Genomic DNA, 19,589 nt, shown 5'->3' with positions numbered 1-19,589 from the left:
ATTTTTCCCAAGGTGAACTACACCACGAGATAAAAGAGTCACCATGTGTTTAAAAACACCTCTCCCACAGATTCTGCTTGATTTTAAGCGATAACTGATTAATTTAACCTAAATACATGTACAATTAACATATACTTCTATTTCAATACGAAATGAGTTTAAAATTTACTTGCACTTTTCCAAACTACCCCTTCAAATGTTTGAACCCAGCTCTGCAGTGTTAGTGCTTGGGAACAATTCGCGCAGCGCGCACACCCATTTGCATTTGCACACAATACCGATTGTTATGCGTAAAGTGCTTTGGTTGCTACGGGTATAGCACTTTGGCTGCTACGGTATACTACTTTTGGCCTTGCACAGCAATATACAGAATCTGTGGGTGAGGTGTTGTAATATTTGATGTTCCTGCAGTGGTTGATTCTTTTTCCAGATATTTTCAGATTCATGGATTTTAGAATAGCCTAAATGAGAAGTTCTCTTCACTGTATAATTTTGCCTTGAAAGAAGGATAGAATTGCAATGGGCAGATTTAAGAAGTGCCTTTTTAGGCAAATACATAAATATACCGCAGGTACATGTAGAACCTGTGTTGCTCTGGGGCTCTGCCAAATATTTGCGGGAATTTTTTTATTTTTCTCAAATCTCACTCCTGGGTCCAGAAGCTGTAGTCTCCAAGTCAGAGGCCTTAAATGTCAAAAGCTAAAGCAGTTGACAAAAGGCAAGGTTTGGAAACGGTTCCTCGATCACTGTGTGTTGAACTGTCAGTTCTATCAAATCCATAGAAAAGCAGCCCATTTGTCGACCAATATTTTCCGTCTCGCACCTTTTTCTTCTTTGTTTTTTTCACAATATGACCAGGTCGGGACGTTGACTAATGAGGGAGGGCGGATGAAACGGACCCCGCCCCTAATCCAGGGCAAGGATTATGAGGTCATCCCGGAGCCTGTCTGGAAAGCTCTCTCACAGTGGTATGCTGGCGGGCCAGCGCTGCCCAGAAATGTAAGTTGCTGTCATGTTTCCTTTAAAAAAATTAGTTTAAAGGTCAATTAAATAAAGTTTCTAATCGAAATAAAGTCTCTTTCCCCATTTTTTCCCCCAACCCCCAAAAAACTTTTCTTTTCTTTTTTGGCATCTGCACACCTCGGGAAAAAGGGGTTTTATTTTCGGCAAAACAATTTCAATCAGACTGGCTCCCGATCCGTACATTATCGATACTGATTGTGGGGTGGGAACCAGCCCATCCTTTCAGTACGGAATTATTGTTTGGATCGCAAGTAATTCAAATTTTGCAAAGTAATGATGAATAAGCTAAACGGCTAAATGTTTATTTCAGTGGATGTCTCATTCAAAAGTGTATAACTTTTGTTTTTGCTAGGAAAATAGCTATTTAGAAAAGGATTCTATTTTTGTTGGGATGAAACTTGAAAAAAGCATGAGGATTGCAACCTTAACTTAGATTTTTTGGAAGGAAACTGCAGTATGAGTCTTTGCGTGGTGGAGAGAAGAACTTTTGAACAGGTTGCAGATACTCAATGTGATAAAAATTGAGAAATGGTTTTGAGAAGAGGTCACTGTGCTGCGACTAAATGATTATGGCTGTGTCCGTTTCAAATGTTGGGTGAAAAGCTCAATCATTGGAAGAATTATCTTTTCTTCTTGTGGTCTTGTGGGTTGTCATGGCTGAACGGTGAAGAGCACCGGACTGGTATTTCTGTTCAGCAGAGTGTGGGTTCGAGTCCTGGTCTTGACACTTGTGTCCTTAAGCAAGACACTTAACCATTATTGCTTCGTCCTTCAGATGGGACGTAAAGCCGTAGGTCCCGTGCATTGTGTAACGCACGTAAAAGGACCCGGTAACACTTATCACTAAGAGATTGGGTTTGCCCCGGTGTTTCTGGCAGTGGCTGCAATATGCACCGCAGCACCTTGTTTACCCTTATAAGGTGCTACATAATGGGTCTCATATTTCATAAACTTTATTTATCTGTCATTAAAAAATAGACATAATTACCAGCGCCTTGAGTACCTAATTGTTGGTAGATACCTGCACTATATAAGACTCCGGTATTATTATTATTACAGAAATGCAATTTCATTGAGTTCTGTTGGTTTGTTTTAGGTGATAGTGCCTTTGGAAGGGGAGCCCAGCGCAACCTTAGAGCTGTACCCCATCAGTGTACGTCTGCTCAGACATCAGACGGTACAGCAGAGACAGAATGCATGGAACGGGGTTAACATTGGTAAGTCGCATTCATTGATTCTGAACCCTAATATCATTTGTGACCCGCTCTGCAAAAATGAGTCTGTTGTGGCAAAACTGACATTTTGAGTTAACTACATTAATAAAATGGGAATGAAATAAGCTTTCATTTGGTATATCACGGACCTCTCTAGGACATTTGGTTGCATTGTTGTGCTTGTTTCATTCTGTAAAGTTTTTGCAAAGCTAGAAGTGTCTCAATGGAGAAAAAAGGCTTTGAAAAATGACAAATACACTGTAACTAACCAAGAAAAGCACCAAAGATTCATAATTTTGTTTCTTTTTCTTACAATATTTACATTTCTGTTTAAGATATTTGAACTAAAACTATCAAGCAACCAAAATAAAACAAAAACAAAAAACCCAAATTTTGAGCAAATTTTACTGTTTCCATTTCAAAATGGCAAAAGCTTGAATTCAAATTATGCGACATCAGACTCATTTTTGCAGAGCGGGTTCACATTTGTGCATTCAGAGTTCTTTCTCTGAAGTCTTTCCTTAAGATAAGTACTTCGATTTGTTTTTTGATTTATAAATGTTTACCTTTCTTCCAAAATGACTCGAACATCAACTAGTTAAGTGAACTTGTCAATCCTGATTCTTAGTCCAACTTGCTCTGTTGAGAATCATTCTAGTTTGAATTGACTGCACGGTTATTTGGATGGTTGGTATACAAATAATGAATGTTTATGAGTGCAATGGTGAGAACATTTTCATGAGTTGAAAGATTGAATTCGCCTCGTTGAATGGAACATTCCATCTTTCAACGAATCAAAACATTCTCACCATTGCACAAAATATACAAAACATTCATTATTTGTTTTATATAACACCCAAGTGGATCTTTGTCGTTTGACTGGAGGATAAAACTTTAAGAACAAACAAAACTCACAAAATTGTATCATATTCACTACTGGGTAAATACAACTTTTCAAATGAATCTTGCTCTTACGTGTACATCTACTTCCCTCCCCCTTTTCTCCAGGCAATGTCTCTATAGGTGCCGGGGGCATCAGCTTCAACCAGCACAACAGCTCCACCCCACCAGCCCCTAAGCGCTACCTGGCCTACACGGCCTGCTTCAGCAAGATGCACACCATGCAGCAGATCTATGAGTTCCTGTCGGTCCGACTGCGCATCCGCAGCGAGGAGATGAGACTCTGGAATCTCAAAGACGAGGTATGCGGAAATAAAATGGATAACCATTTTGAAGTTATGACTAAGATCCATCCTCAACCCTTCAAAATCCTTCAAAATCCTCCAACTGCCTGCATGTGAAAATTGGATAACCTCAATCCTCCAATACCATCTGTAATTCTTGCATTTGTTCAGTGAAGGGGTGACCGCTGCCTCAATCCTTCAAAAATCCTCCATAATCATTGTAATAAAATGAGGAATACATGTAGGTCTCTCTCAAAGACGTGGGTTTTTCTCCGGGCCCTCCGGTTTTCCTCCCTCCGGAAAAATCAAACACTTTTGATCTCAGGCTGTGCTCCGTGGTCATATATGGGTCGATGTGGCCAGCAGCCATAGGCGCCTTTACGTGCCAGCGGCCCGACCACGTTGTAGCCGCGTCCTTCCCAATTCAGCATCCCAGCTGCGAGTAAGGATGATTAGCCTCCCAAATTATTATTATTATTATTATATCTCTGTAGGAGAACTGCAACTGCATATTTTACACAATCAAGCAGGCATTGCGCAAGGTTGAAAATGTTCCAAACACGTGTGCTTGTTGCTCGAAATGTGTTCAAAATACGACGCAACCGATGCATGTGGCTGGTCTGTAGGAAATGACGTCATTTGAGAGAGACCTATTGTCGATGATATCCAGAAGCAGTGCGGATGATATCTAGTATAATCTAGGCAAACTTTATGCACGGCTATGCATAAACAACACAACAACTGGAATTGGCTACCGTAAAAAAATTGATTGCTCCGAGACCGGAACTCCGATTCCCATTCCACATTTGATTCCATTCGATTCTTGGTGATAACAAAACCTACACTGCTTGCAAAATTAAAGATATGTAATCACCTCTTTCCTGTCTTCAATGATTTGCAGAGCAACCCCATCCTTCTTGAGGATGACTCCAGCACCATGGAGCAGCAAGGCATCACGGAAGACCAGCCTATCCTGATTGAGGTCAGGAACAAGGATCTGAGCTGGCCAGAAGAGATGTCGCTGCTCGCCAAGAGCAAACAGGACAAACAGAAACAAGGTAATCTTAAACTAACATGAAAAAACTGTGCAATGGAAATGAAATTTAGCACTCACAGTTTCGTTTTCTGCCATTTTTGTTGATAGTTGGTCCCCTCTGCACTATGCTATGGAAATTGCTATTGATAACCAGCTATAAATCATTGCGCGACCAGCCGCGGTAGGCTGGTTCCAAATAGTCGACTAGCATAGTTAACCATCGTCAACTAGACAGAGTTCCGGCTAACTTTAGTCGAACTATGGTTAACCATTGGTCAACAATCGTTTTTGTGCGAACTTTCCCAAGGATTCCTTAAAAGCGCCCTAGGCACTGTAGCTCGCAAGCCTGAAGAAACCGGAAGAGAGAAGACAATGAGAAGAAATTACAGTTTTAGAGGTGGGAGGAAAACCTTCTGAATTCTGGGGAAACTCACTGAATCAGGTAGGGATAGAAAAACACAATCCACATGTGGACCAGGGCATGAATTGAACCCGGGTCACAGCGGTGGACGGCAAAGAAAGGACCGTGCACTGACATTAAGTTTCACTATTTCTCCATTAGCTTCATTTTTTTGCAATGGAAAAAAGCTACTTGGTAGCAACAACATTTCATTTTCATGGTCCTGTTTTATTGGCGATCTTCGTCATTTTAACTGTTGCGTGCATACTTGGGCATAGGGTCCAATTCTAAGTTGTATCTATTCTCATTGCAGTTGTCCGGACGGAGAGTGGCCTGACAGGGATGAGTAACCTTGGCAACACGTGCTTCATGAATGCCGCCATCCAGTGCATCAGCAATACTCAGCCGCTCACGATGTACTTCAAGTCCGACTCATTCCTATATGAACTCAACTCGTGAGTAAACACCCTAACCAAACATTGCTCTACTCAGTAGGCAAGACCCATACATCTTGGTTTTTGGTTGGTTCTTCTCCTAAATACTCTGCGTGGGAGTTTATACAGGACGCCAGAAACACCGGGGTAAACCCCTAAATGTCACTGGGTTCTTTGATGTGCAGGGGGCAATTCCATGGTTACTCACGTTACGAAAATGTAATGTGAGTAACCGATTTTGTGCATCTTGTTTATCATACATAACACATTTTTCTGGATGTCATCTTTGGTGCTTAGGTAGGTCTAGGTCTACTCTATCTAGCATGGGGATAACAGTTATTAAACCTTTTCAGTAAGGTAATTACAGCCCAAAAAATCTCAAAAGTACATCAAAAATGTAACGTGAGTAACCGTGGAATTGCCCATTGCATTACACAACACACGGGACCTACTGCTTAACGTCCCATCCGAAGGACGAAGCAATAATGGTTAAGTGCCTTGCTTAAGGGCACAAGTGTCCACCCGGCGGGCTTGATCCCGCGCCACTGTTGCCTCTGAAACACCAGAGCATGAGTCCGGTGCTCTTAACCGCTAGGCCATGACACTCCATAATTTGCATCTTTATCATAGAAAGTCGTAGGAAAAGTCATGGAAGGGGTCATGGAAAGTTGATATTTCCTAAAAATTACTGAAAAGTCATGGAATCCTGCACTACCCGTACGTGATGTCGCGTAATATTTGGCTATGGTAGACTTCCAGTTTGCATTCCAGTTTACTATACTTCCTGTTTATGCATGTATGCTCTGTACTTGTTGCATGTTCGGTGCACCATTTGTGATGCTTTTGTGGTGCTCAGTGGTCTCGTGTCAAACTGGAAGACTGAAAGGGAGTGGTGTCCCTTGCCTCAGTGTGATGACTGGCCAGCGTATTGCAAATAGGCTCCAAAGATGCCAAAACAGTGTCGGAATTGGTCATGGAAAGAAATGATTTTGTCTTGGAAAGGTCTGGGAATTTCATCTAAGAAGCTGTTTGCATTCCTTGGTGAAAATTAGGGAAACTTAAAAGTGGTTTTTCCCTCAACCATGACAAATTTGTTTTTAATCAATTCTGACCATTTTTGTCGCAGAACCAACCCCTTGGGCATGAAGGGTCATGTTGCTGAGTTGGTCGTGGAAAGCCCTAATTTTGTCCTTGAAAAGTATTGGAATTTCAATTAAGAATTTTTTTTTTGCATTTCTTGGTGAAAATTACAGACTTAAAAGTGGTTTTACCTCAACCATGACAAATTTGTTTTGAATCAATTCTGACCATTTTTGTTCCAGAACCAACCCCTTGGGCATGAAGGGTCATGTTGCTAAGCGATATGGTGACCTCATCAGGGAACTGTGGGCCGGCAATGCCAAGAGTGTCGCACCCCTCAAACTCAGGGTAAGCTAAAAAAAAAATGAGTGATGTACAAAATTCTTACCCAAATAATCTCATGTTCATTCTAATAAATATAGTAGAATGTTGCTATGATAAACACCGCTATACTAAACATTCGGCTGTAATGAACTTAACCTTTGGCTACCAAACTTCATGTGAAAAGGATTTAGGAAGGTTCCTCACAAAAGTGCAAAAGGACTTTATAATATAACTGCTCTGATATGTGTTCATATTTATAATTTTTCCTTCTTGTGGCAGTGGACTATTGCCAAGTACGCACCGCGCTTCAACGGTTTCCAGCAGCAAGACTCCCAGGAGCTTCTAGCCTTCCTATTGGACGGTCTCCACGAAGACCTGAACCGAGTCCAGGAGAAACCCTACGTTGAGCTGAAGGACAGCGACGGACGACCCGATGAAGAAGTCTCGCAAGAGGTGAGTTTTGGAATCTTAGAAGCTGCCTTCACCTTACAGCAAGTTACATGTATATGAGTACTAAAGTTCAACATAGAAGCAAGTTCGGGCGAGGACCATTAGCAACTAATGGTTGGTTCGTGACATAACTTACGCTGCAAAGTAGCAGCAAAGTGCAAACGCCTTCTGTTAAATACTGATGAAAATATCATTACGGTCTCCAATGGGGCCCAGTAAATAGAATACAATGCGAAGAAATTACAGTTTAAGATGTGGGAGAAAAATTCCAGAAGAATATTCCGAGGAAAACCCACGGAACCAATTAGGGACTGAAAAACCCCATCCACTTATTGGGCCAGGCAGGAATCGAACCTGGGTCACAGTGGTAGAAGCCGAGGAAAGTACCGCTACGCCAACCTGATTCCTTGATCCTGGCTCCCTGCCGTGCATTATGATGCACCTGTCTGTTGGTAACCAGTGATGGAACTGTGCTGACTAGAGTAGTCCAACCATCCTGCGTTCAAGTGCAGCTAGTCGAACTATGTTTAACCATTGTCCTCGCTTGAACTTGGTCATAGTTGACCAGCTTCACTCAAACCCATGCTAGTCAACAGTCAACCATTCAGAACCAGGCTACTGAGGAGATGTACATCACTGGTTGCCAATAGCTGTGCCCATCATCATAACAGGGAGCTAGGACTGACAAACTTCGTGATGGTGTTTTGACCATTGTTTGGGTATGTGCTTGACTGATTAAGCTGTCTCTAAACTTCGCTTCAAAGCCTTGACTATTGTTTTTGTGTTTTATTTTTGTTTTTGCTAGGCATGGGAGAACCACCTGAGGCGGAACCAGTCTGTCATTGTAGACCTGTTCCAGGGACAGCTCAAGTCTCAGGTCCGATGCAAGACCTGCGGTCACACCAGCGTGCGCTTCGATCCGTTCATCTTTCTGTCCCTACCCCTGCCCATGGAGAGCTCCATGCATGTGGAAATTGTCGGTAAGCCATCAGATGTTGATTAGGTTGTTTTTTTTTACCACTTTCAGAGCCCACTTGCTTAAAGCAGCCAATTTGCAAACCTGAAAAATCAAAACTGCTTGCTGAGTTTGGAAATTGAGAATATCTTTTGCAACTTGAAGGACTGTACCTGACTTTGGCAATGATATTGAGTTGTGCCCCTCACTGATGTAATTTGAAGTCATCATTGATTGTTAGCACCATTTTCTTTCCTTTTTTTTAAGTTGTGCTGTTGGACGGCTCAGTCCCCATCAAGTACGGACTAAGACTGAACATGGAAGCCAAGTACAAGGCCTTCAAGAAGCAGCTAGGTGAACTGTGTGATCTGCAACCTGACCAGCTACTACTGGTGGAGGTTGGAGGGGCCATGGTCAGGGTAAGTCAAGAGCAACAGGGTGGCCGGAGAATCACTTGGGCCCAAATTGAAAAGGGGGGGGGGGCATCACTGGCATCAAATTTTAATGGGGTGCTGGGTATCCCTCAACTTTAACCCTCCTGCTATTTAAACAGTGCAAAAAGTCAAATTCAATCCTCTTCTCCTGTCATGCCTTTTTACACCATCTAGACACCATCAGTCAGATAATATTTCAAGCAAGCACTGTGACTAGTCAAATTCAGTCAACGGACAAAAACAGGCAAGTGGTAGGCACAGCTGGCTTGTCAACCACCTACAGTCAACGCACAGCCGTATTAAGTTACATAAACAGTCCCAGCCAGTCAATCCTGCTTTATGTAGGCTGTGAGCTCTTAACTGTTGAAAACAGTCACTTGATTGATTTTGACTGAGAGGACAACTTGGCACAGAATGTAAGTTTGCAAAGGATGGTTAATGTTACTCCCCCCTCCCTGAAGTACAGGACCTACCCTAGGATGTTTTTTACACAATGCATACTACATTGCTCCCCTTTTTAATTTTCAATTTGAAAATTATGCCCTTTTTGGCAAAAAAATTATCTGTAATGTGACGCAAGTTGTTCTGAGCCTGAGCTACAGTGTGGGCCTTACAGAGTAGAATTGTAATGTTGTTATTTTGTTCCTTTTTTTCTCATAGAGTTTTCCAACAGACACCCAGAAGATTCGGACGTTGCTAGGCGGACTATTGTACTGCTATGAAATTCCATTAGTTACATCGTCACAAACAACGTCGGCAAATAAACAGCCAATCAGCACACAGGGTGAGTCAACTGTTCAAGTACAACTCATTTCCTTCATTTTCGTGAAGAATGTACTCATCGTTTTGAAATTTGGGATTAATACCGGAGTCTTATATAGCGCACGTATCTACCAACAATTAGGTACTCAAGGCGCTGGCAATTATGTCTATTATTAGAGACAGATGAATGAAGTCTATGAGAAATAATGAGACCCAGCACCTAAGGTGCTGGGCACATATTGCAGCCACTGCCAGAAACACCGGGGCAAACTCCTTCTCTTAGCGATAAGTGTTACTGGGTTCTTTAAAGTGCATTACACAACACACGGGACCTACGGCTTTACGTCCCATCCGAAGGATGAAGCAATAGTGGTCAAGTGCCTTGCTCAGCACAAGCACCATGTTCCCACGGTCAGGATTCGAACCCATGTACCACGGCACATGAATCAAACACTGTAACCATTAAATCACAGCACCCCACCCAATTTGTTTATTATCTTGATTAATATTGTGAACAGTGTTAACAGTATTTTTTAAATTGATCCCGTTCCAGGCGCCATCCAATCAGAAAGCCTCGTCAATCTCCAGCCCCTCCCCAATCTCCAACCCCTCCCCCCGATCAACTCCCCGACCCCTGACCCCATCACCGCCTCCCATCAGGCCCCGCCCAACGGTGTGGTCCGCTGTAACCACGGCGGCAGTGCCTCCTACCAGGCCACCAGCGTCAGCATGACTCGCGTGGGAGAGGGAGGGGGAGTGGTCAGCGAGAATGGGGAGGCGGGACAGGGCACGCCCAGTAGGCCCAACGGGGATGTGGGTAAGTTTAGTGGATAATACTAGCAAGTAAGATTTGAGGCTTTGCATGGTGGAGATACTAAATAATGAAAGGTTTGCGGAAACACCATGTGCGAATAATTTCTCAACTAAGAGAATGGTTCTGAAAAGAACCAGAGGTATAAACTCAACGTTCCAGTCAGTATGCTCTGACCGTCCTGAAGATTCTCCTGAAGACGGTCAGAGCATACTGACCGGAACGTCGAGTTTATACCTCTGGTTTTTTTCAGAACCATTCTCTTAGTTGAGAAATTATTCGCACATGGTGTTTCCGCAAACCTTTCATTATTTATATAATACAAGCACTTATAAAAACTCTCTGTTGTGAGATTGTGCTCTAAAATCAAGTCCAGTTTAAAAAAAAAAAATTAATTGCTCTGAAAATTTGTAGTGAAAAAATTCATATTCTACAAGTTCCTCATTCAAACATAGCCAAATAACATTGTGAGTGCCTCTGAAAATCCTAGTCAACCACCAGCCCCATGACAAGAACCACATGTTTTGTAATAAAAACACATCCCTATGTGATTTGTTTTCGTTTTGCTGAAAAAAAACACTTGCCTTTTTGTGATCCGTGGACAGAACTTTTAAAACCATGGTTGTGTTTAAAATTCCTTAACTTGAAAAGTACATGAGTGATTTGAATGATACTTGGACTAAAAGAAAGCTTATGAATTGAACTTTCATATCCTAGATTTTGAAAGTACTACATGCAGAACTTCACTAAAACAATGGCCCCGACATTTGGGTTTCGTTTTTTTTTTACTCGCCCTGTATTGTTTTTATTCTTTAAACTTTGATAAATGTGTGATTTTTTCTATTTTTTGAACCGGAAACATTGCGTTTTGGAAAAAAATCTTCATGATATTTTTCAATGATTGCGTGACGCTAATACCCAATAAATTTTGAATAAAGTTCTATGGAGTTCTCTCATCAATAGCATAAAAACCACTCTAGGTAAAGCAGTAAGAAAACATAGAACTCAGGACTTTCGAAGCTGATCAATAATAGTGCTGAAGTGACAACCAAATGTGTCTCACATTCAGCAACACCATCGTTTGTTTCATCTCAATCACAAGTGAATTACTTGTGTCCTTTTCTTTCCTTTCCTTAGTTTCTGAGAGGCTAGGAGATTCCCCCACCCCGGTCAAGCAGCATAGCCGCACTCCCAGTACGGCTAGTGCCAACAGCAGTGTAGGCACTGCCCAGCCCACGGTCTATAGCTTTGAAGGCTTCGTCATTGCCATGCATCGCAAGATGGTAAGCAAACAACTACCCATTTTTTCTTTGTTTCAAACTTAAAGGTAGAGTACATTATTTGTAGCTATCCAAAAAGTAACTGATCGAATTATCTATTGAAAAGTTTACTTGGTTTGAACTAAACTCCCTGTGAAATTATTCTTTCTGGCATGTTGTCAGTTTGAAGAAACCAATAAAAGGAAGTCACTTCCAAAGATGTGTCTAAAGACGCATTTTATATACATAAGCAAGCTCTGATTGGAATTTTTTTTTTTTGGCTGGAAATAAGTTTAAACATTTAACTTATGATTTGAAGCTAATAAGATAGCTCTGAAGTAAAATCCACATATTGCGTTATTTTTGGAGATGTCAGATTACGTCGTACAAAATGCAACGCTTTAAATATCATGAAGATAATCTTGGGGACGGTGATGAGGGCATAAAGGATAAATTTCAGTGGCTGTGGTTTGAAGGAAACGTTGATAAAGCCAATCTTTGTCCGTGAAAAATGTCTGAAATAAAATATTACTCCAAAGACTTTTATTATTATTTCAGAACCATTTGTAGTAATTTTCCTATTCTATTTCTGTAATCCTTTTGAGAGTTCTCAAGGTAAAATCTGAATTCCTTTTTGCTTTCATTCTCTTTCCAGATGCGTATGGACATGTACTTCCTATCCTGGCAAAAGAGTCGTCCGTGTCTGTTTGGCATCCCCCTCATCCTGCCCTGCGTCTCTGCCTCCACTACCCACGAGGAGCTCTACGCCTCGGTCTGGATGCAAGTCAGTCGACTGGTCAGCTCCACGGCACCGATGGAGAATGGACACAAGAACCATGCTGAGGACGGGTGAGTAGGAACTGGACTTGTAAATCCCCCCCCACCCTTTCCCTCCCTCCCCCCCCCCCCTCCCCCGGCTATTTGTTAACCACTTCGCGCTGGGTATATTTTTGCCGAAAATTTCGATTTTCGCAAAAGGTAACATTTTCCAGCCAACTTCTGATATACAGCCAAACGCCACAAATACTGATTCGCAAGAGTGATTTCAACGGTATTTGTACGATATTTCTTGCCGAAACCTTGTATGTTTCAATACTCCGGGGCGTGCACTGGAACGTGAATTGTACAACAATAGGCCGTGCACAACGGCCAATTCAAGATCAACACACGGTCCGCCTCCACAGACTTCACAGACTCTGTGTTTGTGTGTACAAAAGACACAAGGGATTAGCATGATTAGACGTCACCAGGAGGCGAGTCAAGGCAATCTTGACGTCTCAATCCGTCAGCCGTGCCTGTGTAAAAAAAAACCAGCCAGTTCGTGTTATCACATCTTCCGACGCGAACTGGTTAAGGAAAGAGAGTGTCCTGATGCGCTTGCCATTCTCTAGGGTGTTACTTACAGGTTGTAGAGAATCAGCTTTACAATTTTGTTATTCGTGACAGTTTTCAGCTATCGTTTATGATCTAAAAGGTTAGCCAACAGGGTTTGGCTGTACTGAATGACAGTTTTTTGACCTAGCGTTTGTTATGAGTGACAGTTTTTTGACCTAGCTTTTGTTCTGATTGACAGTTTTTTGACCTAGCGTTTGTTATGAATGACAGTTTTTTGACCTAGCGTTTGTTGTGTTCATTGCTAGTGACAGTCCACGCCACAGTTACCCATTCACCTTGAAAGCTGTGCAGAAAGATGGTATCACATGCGCCTGGTGTCCATGGTACAGGTAAGACTTTTTACTCTTTCTCATTTTTTCTCTCATTTCTTGACAAATATTACCCCTTTTCCTCATGTTATACCCGTTTACTGGAGAAGCTTGAGATCAGCACAATCTGATCTGAACCCTCACAGGTAGCTCTTAATACTCCTTAGCGGAGAGAGGCAATTGCAGTAAAGTGTCTTGCCCAAGAACAAAAGTAGCCTGCTCCGATCAGGATTTGAAACCATAATCATTGGGCACCTTAATCATTGAACCAGAGAACTCCACATTTCCTTTTCTTCAAAAGGGTACCTACATGTACGGCGCTGTAGCACATAATCTTTTTTCTTCATATTGAAATCTGATTGTTACCTCTTTTTTAATCCGTAGATTTTGCCGTGGTTGTGAGATATCTTGCACTGCAGACCCATTCACCTCCGGAACTACTTTCTTGGCTATTGACTGGGACCCGACCGCATTACACCTGAGGTATCAATCCTCACAAGAGAGGGTGAGTCTGGAACTGTCTGGAACTCATTAAGAAAAAAAAAATAACAAATGAAAAAAAAATAATGACTGCAAAATTCAGGCAAACCGTGTATTTTTTTAAAATGCGATTGAAATTTAAACCAGATATTTGCTTGAAGTACGGCGTATAGTAACCCAGAAGATGAGAGGATGTTGCCTGTCATCTGAAATAACATCACTCCCCTTTTTTCATCCCAAGGTTGTGACAGAGCACGAGAGCGTAGAGAAGAGCCGACGCTTACAGACAGAGCCCATCAGCCTGGACGACTGCCTACGAGCCTTCACCAAGGAGGAGGAACTAGGAGAAGATGAGCTGTACTACTGCTCCAAGTGTAAACACCACCGGCTGGCCGTCAAGAAGCTAGACATCTGGAGACTACCACCAATACTGGTCAGGAACTTCTTGTAGACTTTATCAGAGATGTTGTTGAGCCACAAGTCTTATCACAAGTTAATCTCAAGTCAAATCACATGACCATGCATCATAAGTAAAGGCACGACTTTAATTACAAGTCCAAGCACTGGCAAGTCCATTGAAGAGGTTATGAGGGCCATGATCCCCCCTCCACCCTCCCTTGTCCCCCTCCTTCCCAACCTCCACCAAAACAGTTAATCATAAATACCTAAGACACTTTACCCATTCCCATTGGTCGAGAGCCCGTCACAAGGCGAGTCTTAAACGGTTGATAAAGACATGGCTGGCTGGTCTCAAACACTTTTCAAATGTCATATGAAATTTGGACTCCTATGAAATCCAGTGCCTTTTACCGTTTTATTGGTTGAACGTTCACAATCCTCACGTTGGCATGTGTAACACTACCAGTGAGTCAGTATTCCAAAGTCCTAAATTCACAATGCACTCACACAGCTGCACCTGCGCGTCATCGCACAGTACGCGCGACGCACCCGCCAATCTCCATAAAAGGAGTTGTTTACGCCTTACTGGCGAGCTGGACACTCCATTGTATAGCTAGAGGGGTGTTTCGAAAAACAGAATGTAAAATTGTTGAAAAAAATCATTGGAATTTTTTATTTTTGACTTGTTTTGACTTTTGGACTGAAAAAGGTTTGCTGTTTTGACCGAAAAGGTATTGATGAATGGGAATAAATATTTTCTTGGTCGGTATTAAACACTAAGTTTAAGACTGCTTGGAGTCTGGAGTGCTGATGCCGAGGGTAATTATCAGCATTCCAGACTCCAACCAGTCTAAACATAGTGATTAACACCTCCCAAGCACACATTTATTCCCTTATTCAAACTGGATCCGCCAGTAATGCAGTCACAAGTAAGGTTACAAGAATCTGACGATGAACCGCAATAAAGGAATGCGTTTGTCATAGGTCATTTGAATAGCTTGGGACTTAAGACCAAAGGACTAAAGAAAATTAATTTGTGATTGACTTGTCAGAACTTGTCAGGACTTGACTCCAACTCTGTATGCATCAGCCAAACACAAAGAGAAGCCAAGCTTCGAGTGTCTGTGTACAATATTTTCTTGTGGAAAAAGGCTATAATTTTATTCTTGAGAGACGGTTACTTTTTGCATGTGTTTGCATTTCTTGGATCTTTAAATACTTTTCAAACGTCAAATAAAATTAAAAAAACCAAAAATTGCTTATGTCTTTGACGCAGGTCATCCATCTGAAGAGGTTCCAGTTTGTGAATGGTCGCTGGGTCAAATCCCAGAAGATCGTCAAGTTCCCCAAGGAGCACTTTGACCCGTCCAACTTCCTGGCACCCCGGAATCCCTTGGACTTCCGGAACCTGATCATGGGCCGGCAACGGCCCCGCAGCGAGATGCTGATGTTGGAAGAAGAAGCAAAATTAGAGGAAGGAGTCACGGAGAAATCGGAGGAGGAGGCGGCGACAGCGGGGAAAGGAGAAGGAGACAGCCTGGGCCCGCAGGGGGGCGTTTGCGTCAACACGATCAAAGTGAACGACGGGTGCTCCACAAAAGACAGAACGGAGAGTCACTCAGAATGCACCTGCGGTAGAAATGCCGAACTCCCCGAACGTTCGGACGAACTTGAAAAGGCGCGCGACTCCGGCACTGAAAACCACAACGAGAACTCGTCTACCGGTAGCGCGGGGGATGAACGGAGCTCAGGGGACGAGGAGGGGGGCGAGAGGGGGAAGCTGGCCAGGCAGCGGTCCTTCCTGGGCCCGCCCATGGACGCGACCGACGCCCACCCGCTACTTAAAGGAGAAACGGAAGAGGATCGGGACGAGAACGGGCTGGGTCAGAATCTGTACAGCCTCTACGGTGCAGCCGTAAGCAGATTTATATCCTTTTATTCTCACCATTATTTCAATCCTACACCAAACCCAGACTTTTAACATTTGCATTCAAGAGCGTTACTTACAAGGCAATTTTTTTAATGTAAACCTGCCCACAATTCAGCCTTCGGGCTGCGACGGGAGAGTAAAATAAACCATTTTATAATAAAAAAAATAATAATTTACAAAAACACTGTACAGCAACAGTTCCACCAACTATAGTCTGTACTTTTAGCTGCGGACAAGCAGCTCTTCACGTCCTCATGTCTCACTGTTTAGTTAGTTAGTTGGTTAGTTAGATAGTAACAAACGTCAGCACATGCCTTGCATGGCAATCAATCACCTTGTCCCTCAGGCCCTTGCAACAACACCTGCCTGAGGTTCATGGCCCTGTGTTGTGACACTGTAGCAGGTCTCTACTGACCGGCTACCAACTCATTGCAGACGTGTAAAATTGGGTCACTAGAGTCAAAAATCAGATGTTTGTACCGAAAACACTTCTATCGAGGTCACTCATTTCGCATTGGGGGTGGCACTAGCTGTACCACTGCACAAATTGGGTGTTCCTCCATGCACCAACTACCGTTCAACAAATGGGAATCCTTTATTTCAATTGACAGACACGACCACGTGAGAAGTTGTGCATTGTCAGAAAAGATTTTTACATCATGTACAGTACTTATTATCTTCAAGTAAACTTGAATCCTCGATCCTGATTGGTCGATCCATGGCAACAAGCCGTGCTACATATAACCATGTAGCACGGCCTCGGTCCATACCGCACTCTGCGTATTGCGCTTTTCTAAGACGCGCGCGCCATTCCGTACAACACGCACGTGTATTAGGATAACCGCTGAAAAGATGTACAGCGTGCGTGTTCCATCTTTACCGTGCGTCAAGTTTGCTTGAAGATAAATTCGTTTTCGCTCTCGCGCTCGTGGAACACGGAAATGTAGTGCGTCTGTGTCCCACATACTACTCAGCCTTCGGTCTTGTGGTATGTGGGACACAGGCGCACTACATTATTCCGTGTTCCACTCGCACTCACGGGATAGCTTATATTTATAGGCTACAGCAGGTTTACAGTTGGGCCGCAGCTTCCGAGATAATTTCGAGCTGCGTCTGTGTCTCACATACCACTCAGCCTTCGGCCTCATGGTATCTGGGACACAGGCGCACTACATTATAAGTTATCCCGCGAGCGCGAGTGGAACACGGAATAATGTAGTGCGTCTGTGTCACATTTTCCGTGTTCCACAAGCGTGAGCGTGATAACGAATTTATCTTCAAGCAAACTTGACGTACAGTACAGTTGGAACTTGCATGCTTTACACGGACATTCAGCAGTTTAGCGTATGCAGCTGGAATGTTGCTCGCATCTTGGAACAGCGGAGTGGGGTATGGACCGAGGCCGTGCTACATGGTTATATGTAGCACGGCTTGTTGCCATGGATCGACCAATCAGGATCAAGGATTCAAGTTTACTTAAAGATAATATTCCGTGTTCCACTCGCGCTCACGGGATAACTTAGATTTTAGGCTACAGTAGGTCTACAGTTGGGCCGCAGCTTCCGTGATCATTTCGAGCTATTCTTTTATCTTTCTTTGTAGTGCCACAGTGGGATCCTGGGCGGTGGTCACTACGTGGCCTATGCGGTCAACCCCAACAAGAAGTGGTATTGCTACAACGATAGTAGCGTCAAGGTCAGTGCCCTCTGCCTATATTGTCCAACCATAAGTCCGTCTTCAACCACCATAAATAAAATTCAAATTCTTGTTAGGGATAAAGCTTTGAAATTTTGAAATAGTAGTGAAACATTTTACTAAACCGAAGTACTTGGTGCCTCACAATTAAATAAAGCTGTCTTAGAATAGCGTACATTTTGTGCAGATTGGCATTTCACAGCTGAATTGAGTAGTCTGGCTCTTGTTTTGATACACTACTACAAAAGCACAGCACAGAGGCTGGTACTAGAGTACACAATTCACACCTCCAAATTAGGGTATGCATAACATTGTTGATAAAATAAGGGCCTTAAAAGTGGACAACTTGTTGAATTTTTGATGGCCCACATCTTAACCCTAAAAGGGGGGGGGGGGTTGAATCCAATTTTTCGCGTCCCGTGCTGTTCTGACTAGTTAGCCTCAAGTCTGGTGCATCTTTTTATACCCAAAACATAAAATTCGGACCACGGGTTGCTGCGCAGCGAAACATTTTCCGGCGCTACCAGCAGTGAAAAATGAATTTCCCCATATACATGTACATAGTGTACACAAAGCAGATTTCTCATTCGTGCATATGAATGATTAATTAACCATAATTCCAAAACCCTTTGACCTATAATCATGAAATTTCTTGGGTATGTTCATGTTGTTCTATGCATGTACTGAGTTTCATAATTGTTCGTCACTCGCTGGCCGAGATCTGAGGGGGCGGGCGGAATTCATCCCCCCCCCCCATGAAATTTCTTGGGTATGTTCATTGCATGTACTGAGTTTCATAATTGTTCGTCACTCGATGGCCGAGATCTTGTGAAAAAGTGTAAAATTCAGTAAAATTCAGACACATATCAGCTGGACTATATAAGATTATCGCTTGTTGACATCCTGAGCACAATGTAACGTAACATCTGGGATCAGGAATTGACCAATCACAGTAAGGCCGTGGTTGGCAAAAGTCATCTGAAGTGAATTCTTTTCAGTCACTCTAATTGAACACACGTTTTGTTTAACCTCTAACCTCTGACCTCGACCCTCTCCACAGGAGGTCAAAGACGAGATCGACAAGGACAACGCCTACATGCTCTTCTACGAGCGGCACGGCCTGAGCTACGCCGACTTCATCCCGGACGTGCGCGGCAGGGAGGCCGACACCACGCCGATTGATGACGACATCGAGGCCGACTACAAGCGGTTCTGCGTCATCCAATGACTAGTGGAGCGAGGCAGGCTGGGGGCGGTGCTGGGCTCGTGGCTTCTCTGGCTCTGGATGTCGGCGCGCTACGGCGTGCACACCTGCAGCGCCATGATCAAGCGCTGAAGACATTTCATTTCTCAATATTTTTGTTCGTTTTTTCCTCATTCCCATTATTTCTTGTCCAATTTCCTCCGTTCTTTCCAATCTCTTGTTGCATTCCTTGGCTGTGATTTCTCAGCGCAGAATTGTTCTCAAATGAAGAGCCAGCAAGTGTTTCATTCTAGTTCGCGTTTGTCTAGTGTCAGTTTTGGGCTCTAGACCTGAAAGTTAAGTCCAATTTTCTTTGCTCGCTGAAACATTCAGTTCGTTTTCTACTCAGTGTACATGTAGCTCCTCTCTTGAAATTCATTTAAAACAAATGTAACTTAAGAAACTAGGACGTGTGCTTGTAAACAAACTAGAAGAAAATAAAAAATAGAAATCTAAAAAAAAAATTTTTCAGGAGATTAACCCTAACTCCCTAGGCAATTTTGCTAGGATGCAACCTCAATCCTGCAAAATCCTCCAACTGCCTCCATGTCAAAATTGAACACAGCCTCAATCCTCCAAAATCCTCTGTTATTTCTTGAATGTGGTCCTTGGAGGTGTAACCACTGCCTCAATCCTGCAAAATCCTCCAGCAATCACTGTCAATATGTTGAGGCAGAGCCAGTGACATCCTGGAGCAGTGTGGAGGATTTCAAGTATAATCTAGGCCTAAATTTGTGCACGGCTGAGCATAAACAACACAAGGTCCGGCCAAA

General features: G+C 43.0%; 1 protein-coding gene across 3 annotated transcripts in view; it reads left to right on the top strand.

Moving 5' to 3' along the window:
- LOC119728252 (ubiquitin carboxyl-terminal hydrolase 32-like) overlaps nt 1–19,223 on the top strand; it is a 67,400-nt gene extending 48,177 nt beyond the window's left edge. The window contains exons 12-30 of one of the 3 annotated variants that reach the window (XM_038200419.1): nt 859–999; nt 2,120–2,240; nt 3,246–3,439; nt 4,323–4,479; nt 5,171–5,312; nt 6,614–6,719; nt 6,975–7,148; nt 7,951–8,125; nt 8,368–8,519; nt 9,195–9,318; nt 9,850–10,113; nt 11,245–11,390; nt 12,022–12,215; nt 13,013–13,090; nt 13,454–13,574; nt 13,791–13,982; nt 15,225–15,863; nt 17,481–17,573; nt 18,634–19,223. In XM_038200419.1, coding sequence (XP_038056347.1) covers nt 859–999; nt 2,120–2,240; nt 3,246–3,439; nt 4,323–4,479; nt 5,171–5,312; nt 6,614–6,719; nt 6,975–7,148; nt 7,951–8,125; nt 8,368–8,519; nt 9,195–9,318; nt 9,850–10,113; nt 11,245–11,390; nt 12,022–12,215; nt 13,013–13,090; nt 13,454–13,574; nt 13,791–13,982; nt 15,225–15,863; nt 17,481–17,573; nt 18,634–18,801 — 3,381 coding nt within the window. In that variant the 3' untranslated portion in view covers nt 18,802–19,223. Of the gene's footprint in view, nt 1–858; nt 1,000–2,119; nt 2,241–3,245; nt 3,440–4,322; nt 4,480–5,170; nt 5,313–6,613; nt 6,720–6,974; nt 7,149–7,950; nt 8,126–8,367; nt 8,520–9,194; nt 9,319–9,849; nt 10,114–11,244; nt 11,391–12,021; nt 12,216–13,006; nt 13,091–13,453; nt 13,575–13,790; nt 13,983–15,224; nt 15,864–17,480; nt 17,574–18,633 lie in introns of all 3 variants that reach the window. The other 2 variants (XM_038200428.1, XM_038200410.1) reach the window with 2 other exon arrangements.
- The last annotated feature ends 366 nt before the right edge of the window (nt 19,224–19,589 follow it).

Source organism: Patiria miniata, unplaced genomic scaffold (assembly GCF_015706575.1).
Source record: "Patiria miniata isolate m_02_andy unplaced genomic scaffold, ASM1570657v1 HiC_scaffold_1, whole genome shotgun sequence".
Classification (NCBI taxonomy): Eukaryota; Metazoa; Echinodermata; class Asteroidea; order Valvatida; family Asterinidae; genus Patiria; species Patiria miniata.
This window is presented reverse-complemented; position numbering and strand designations above follow the sequence as displayed.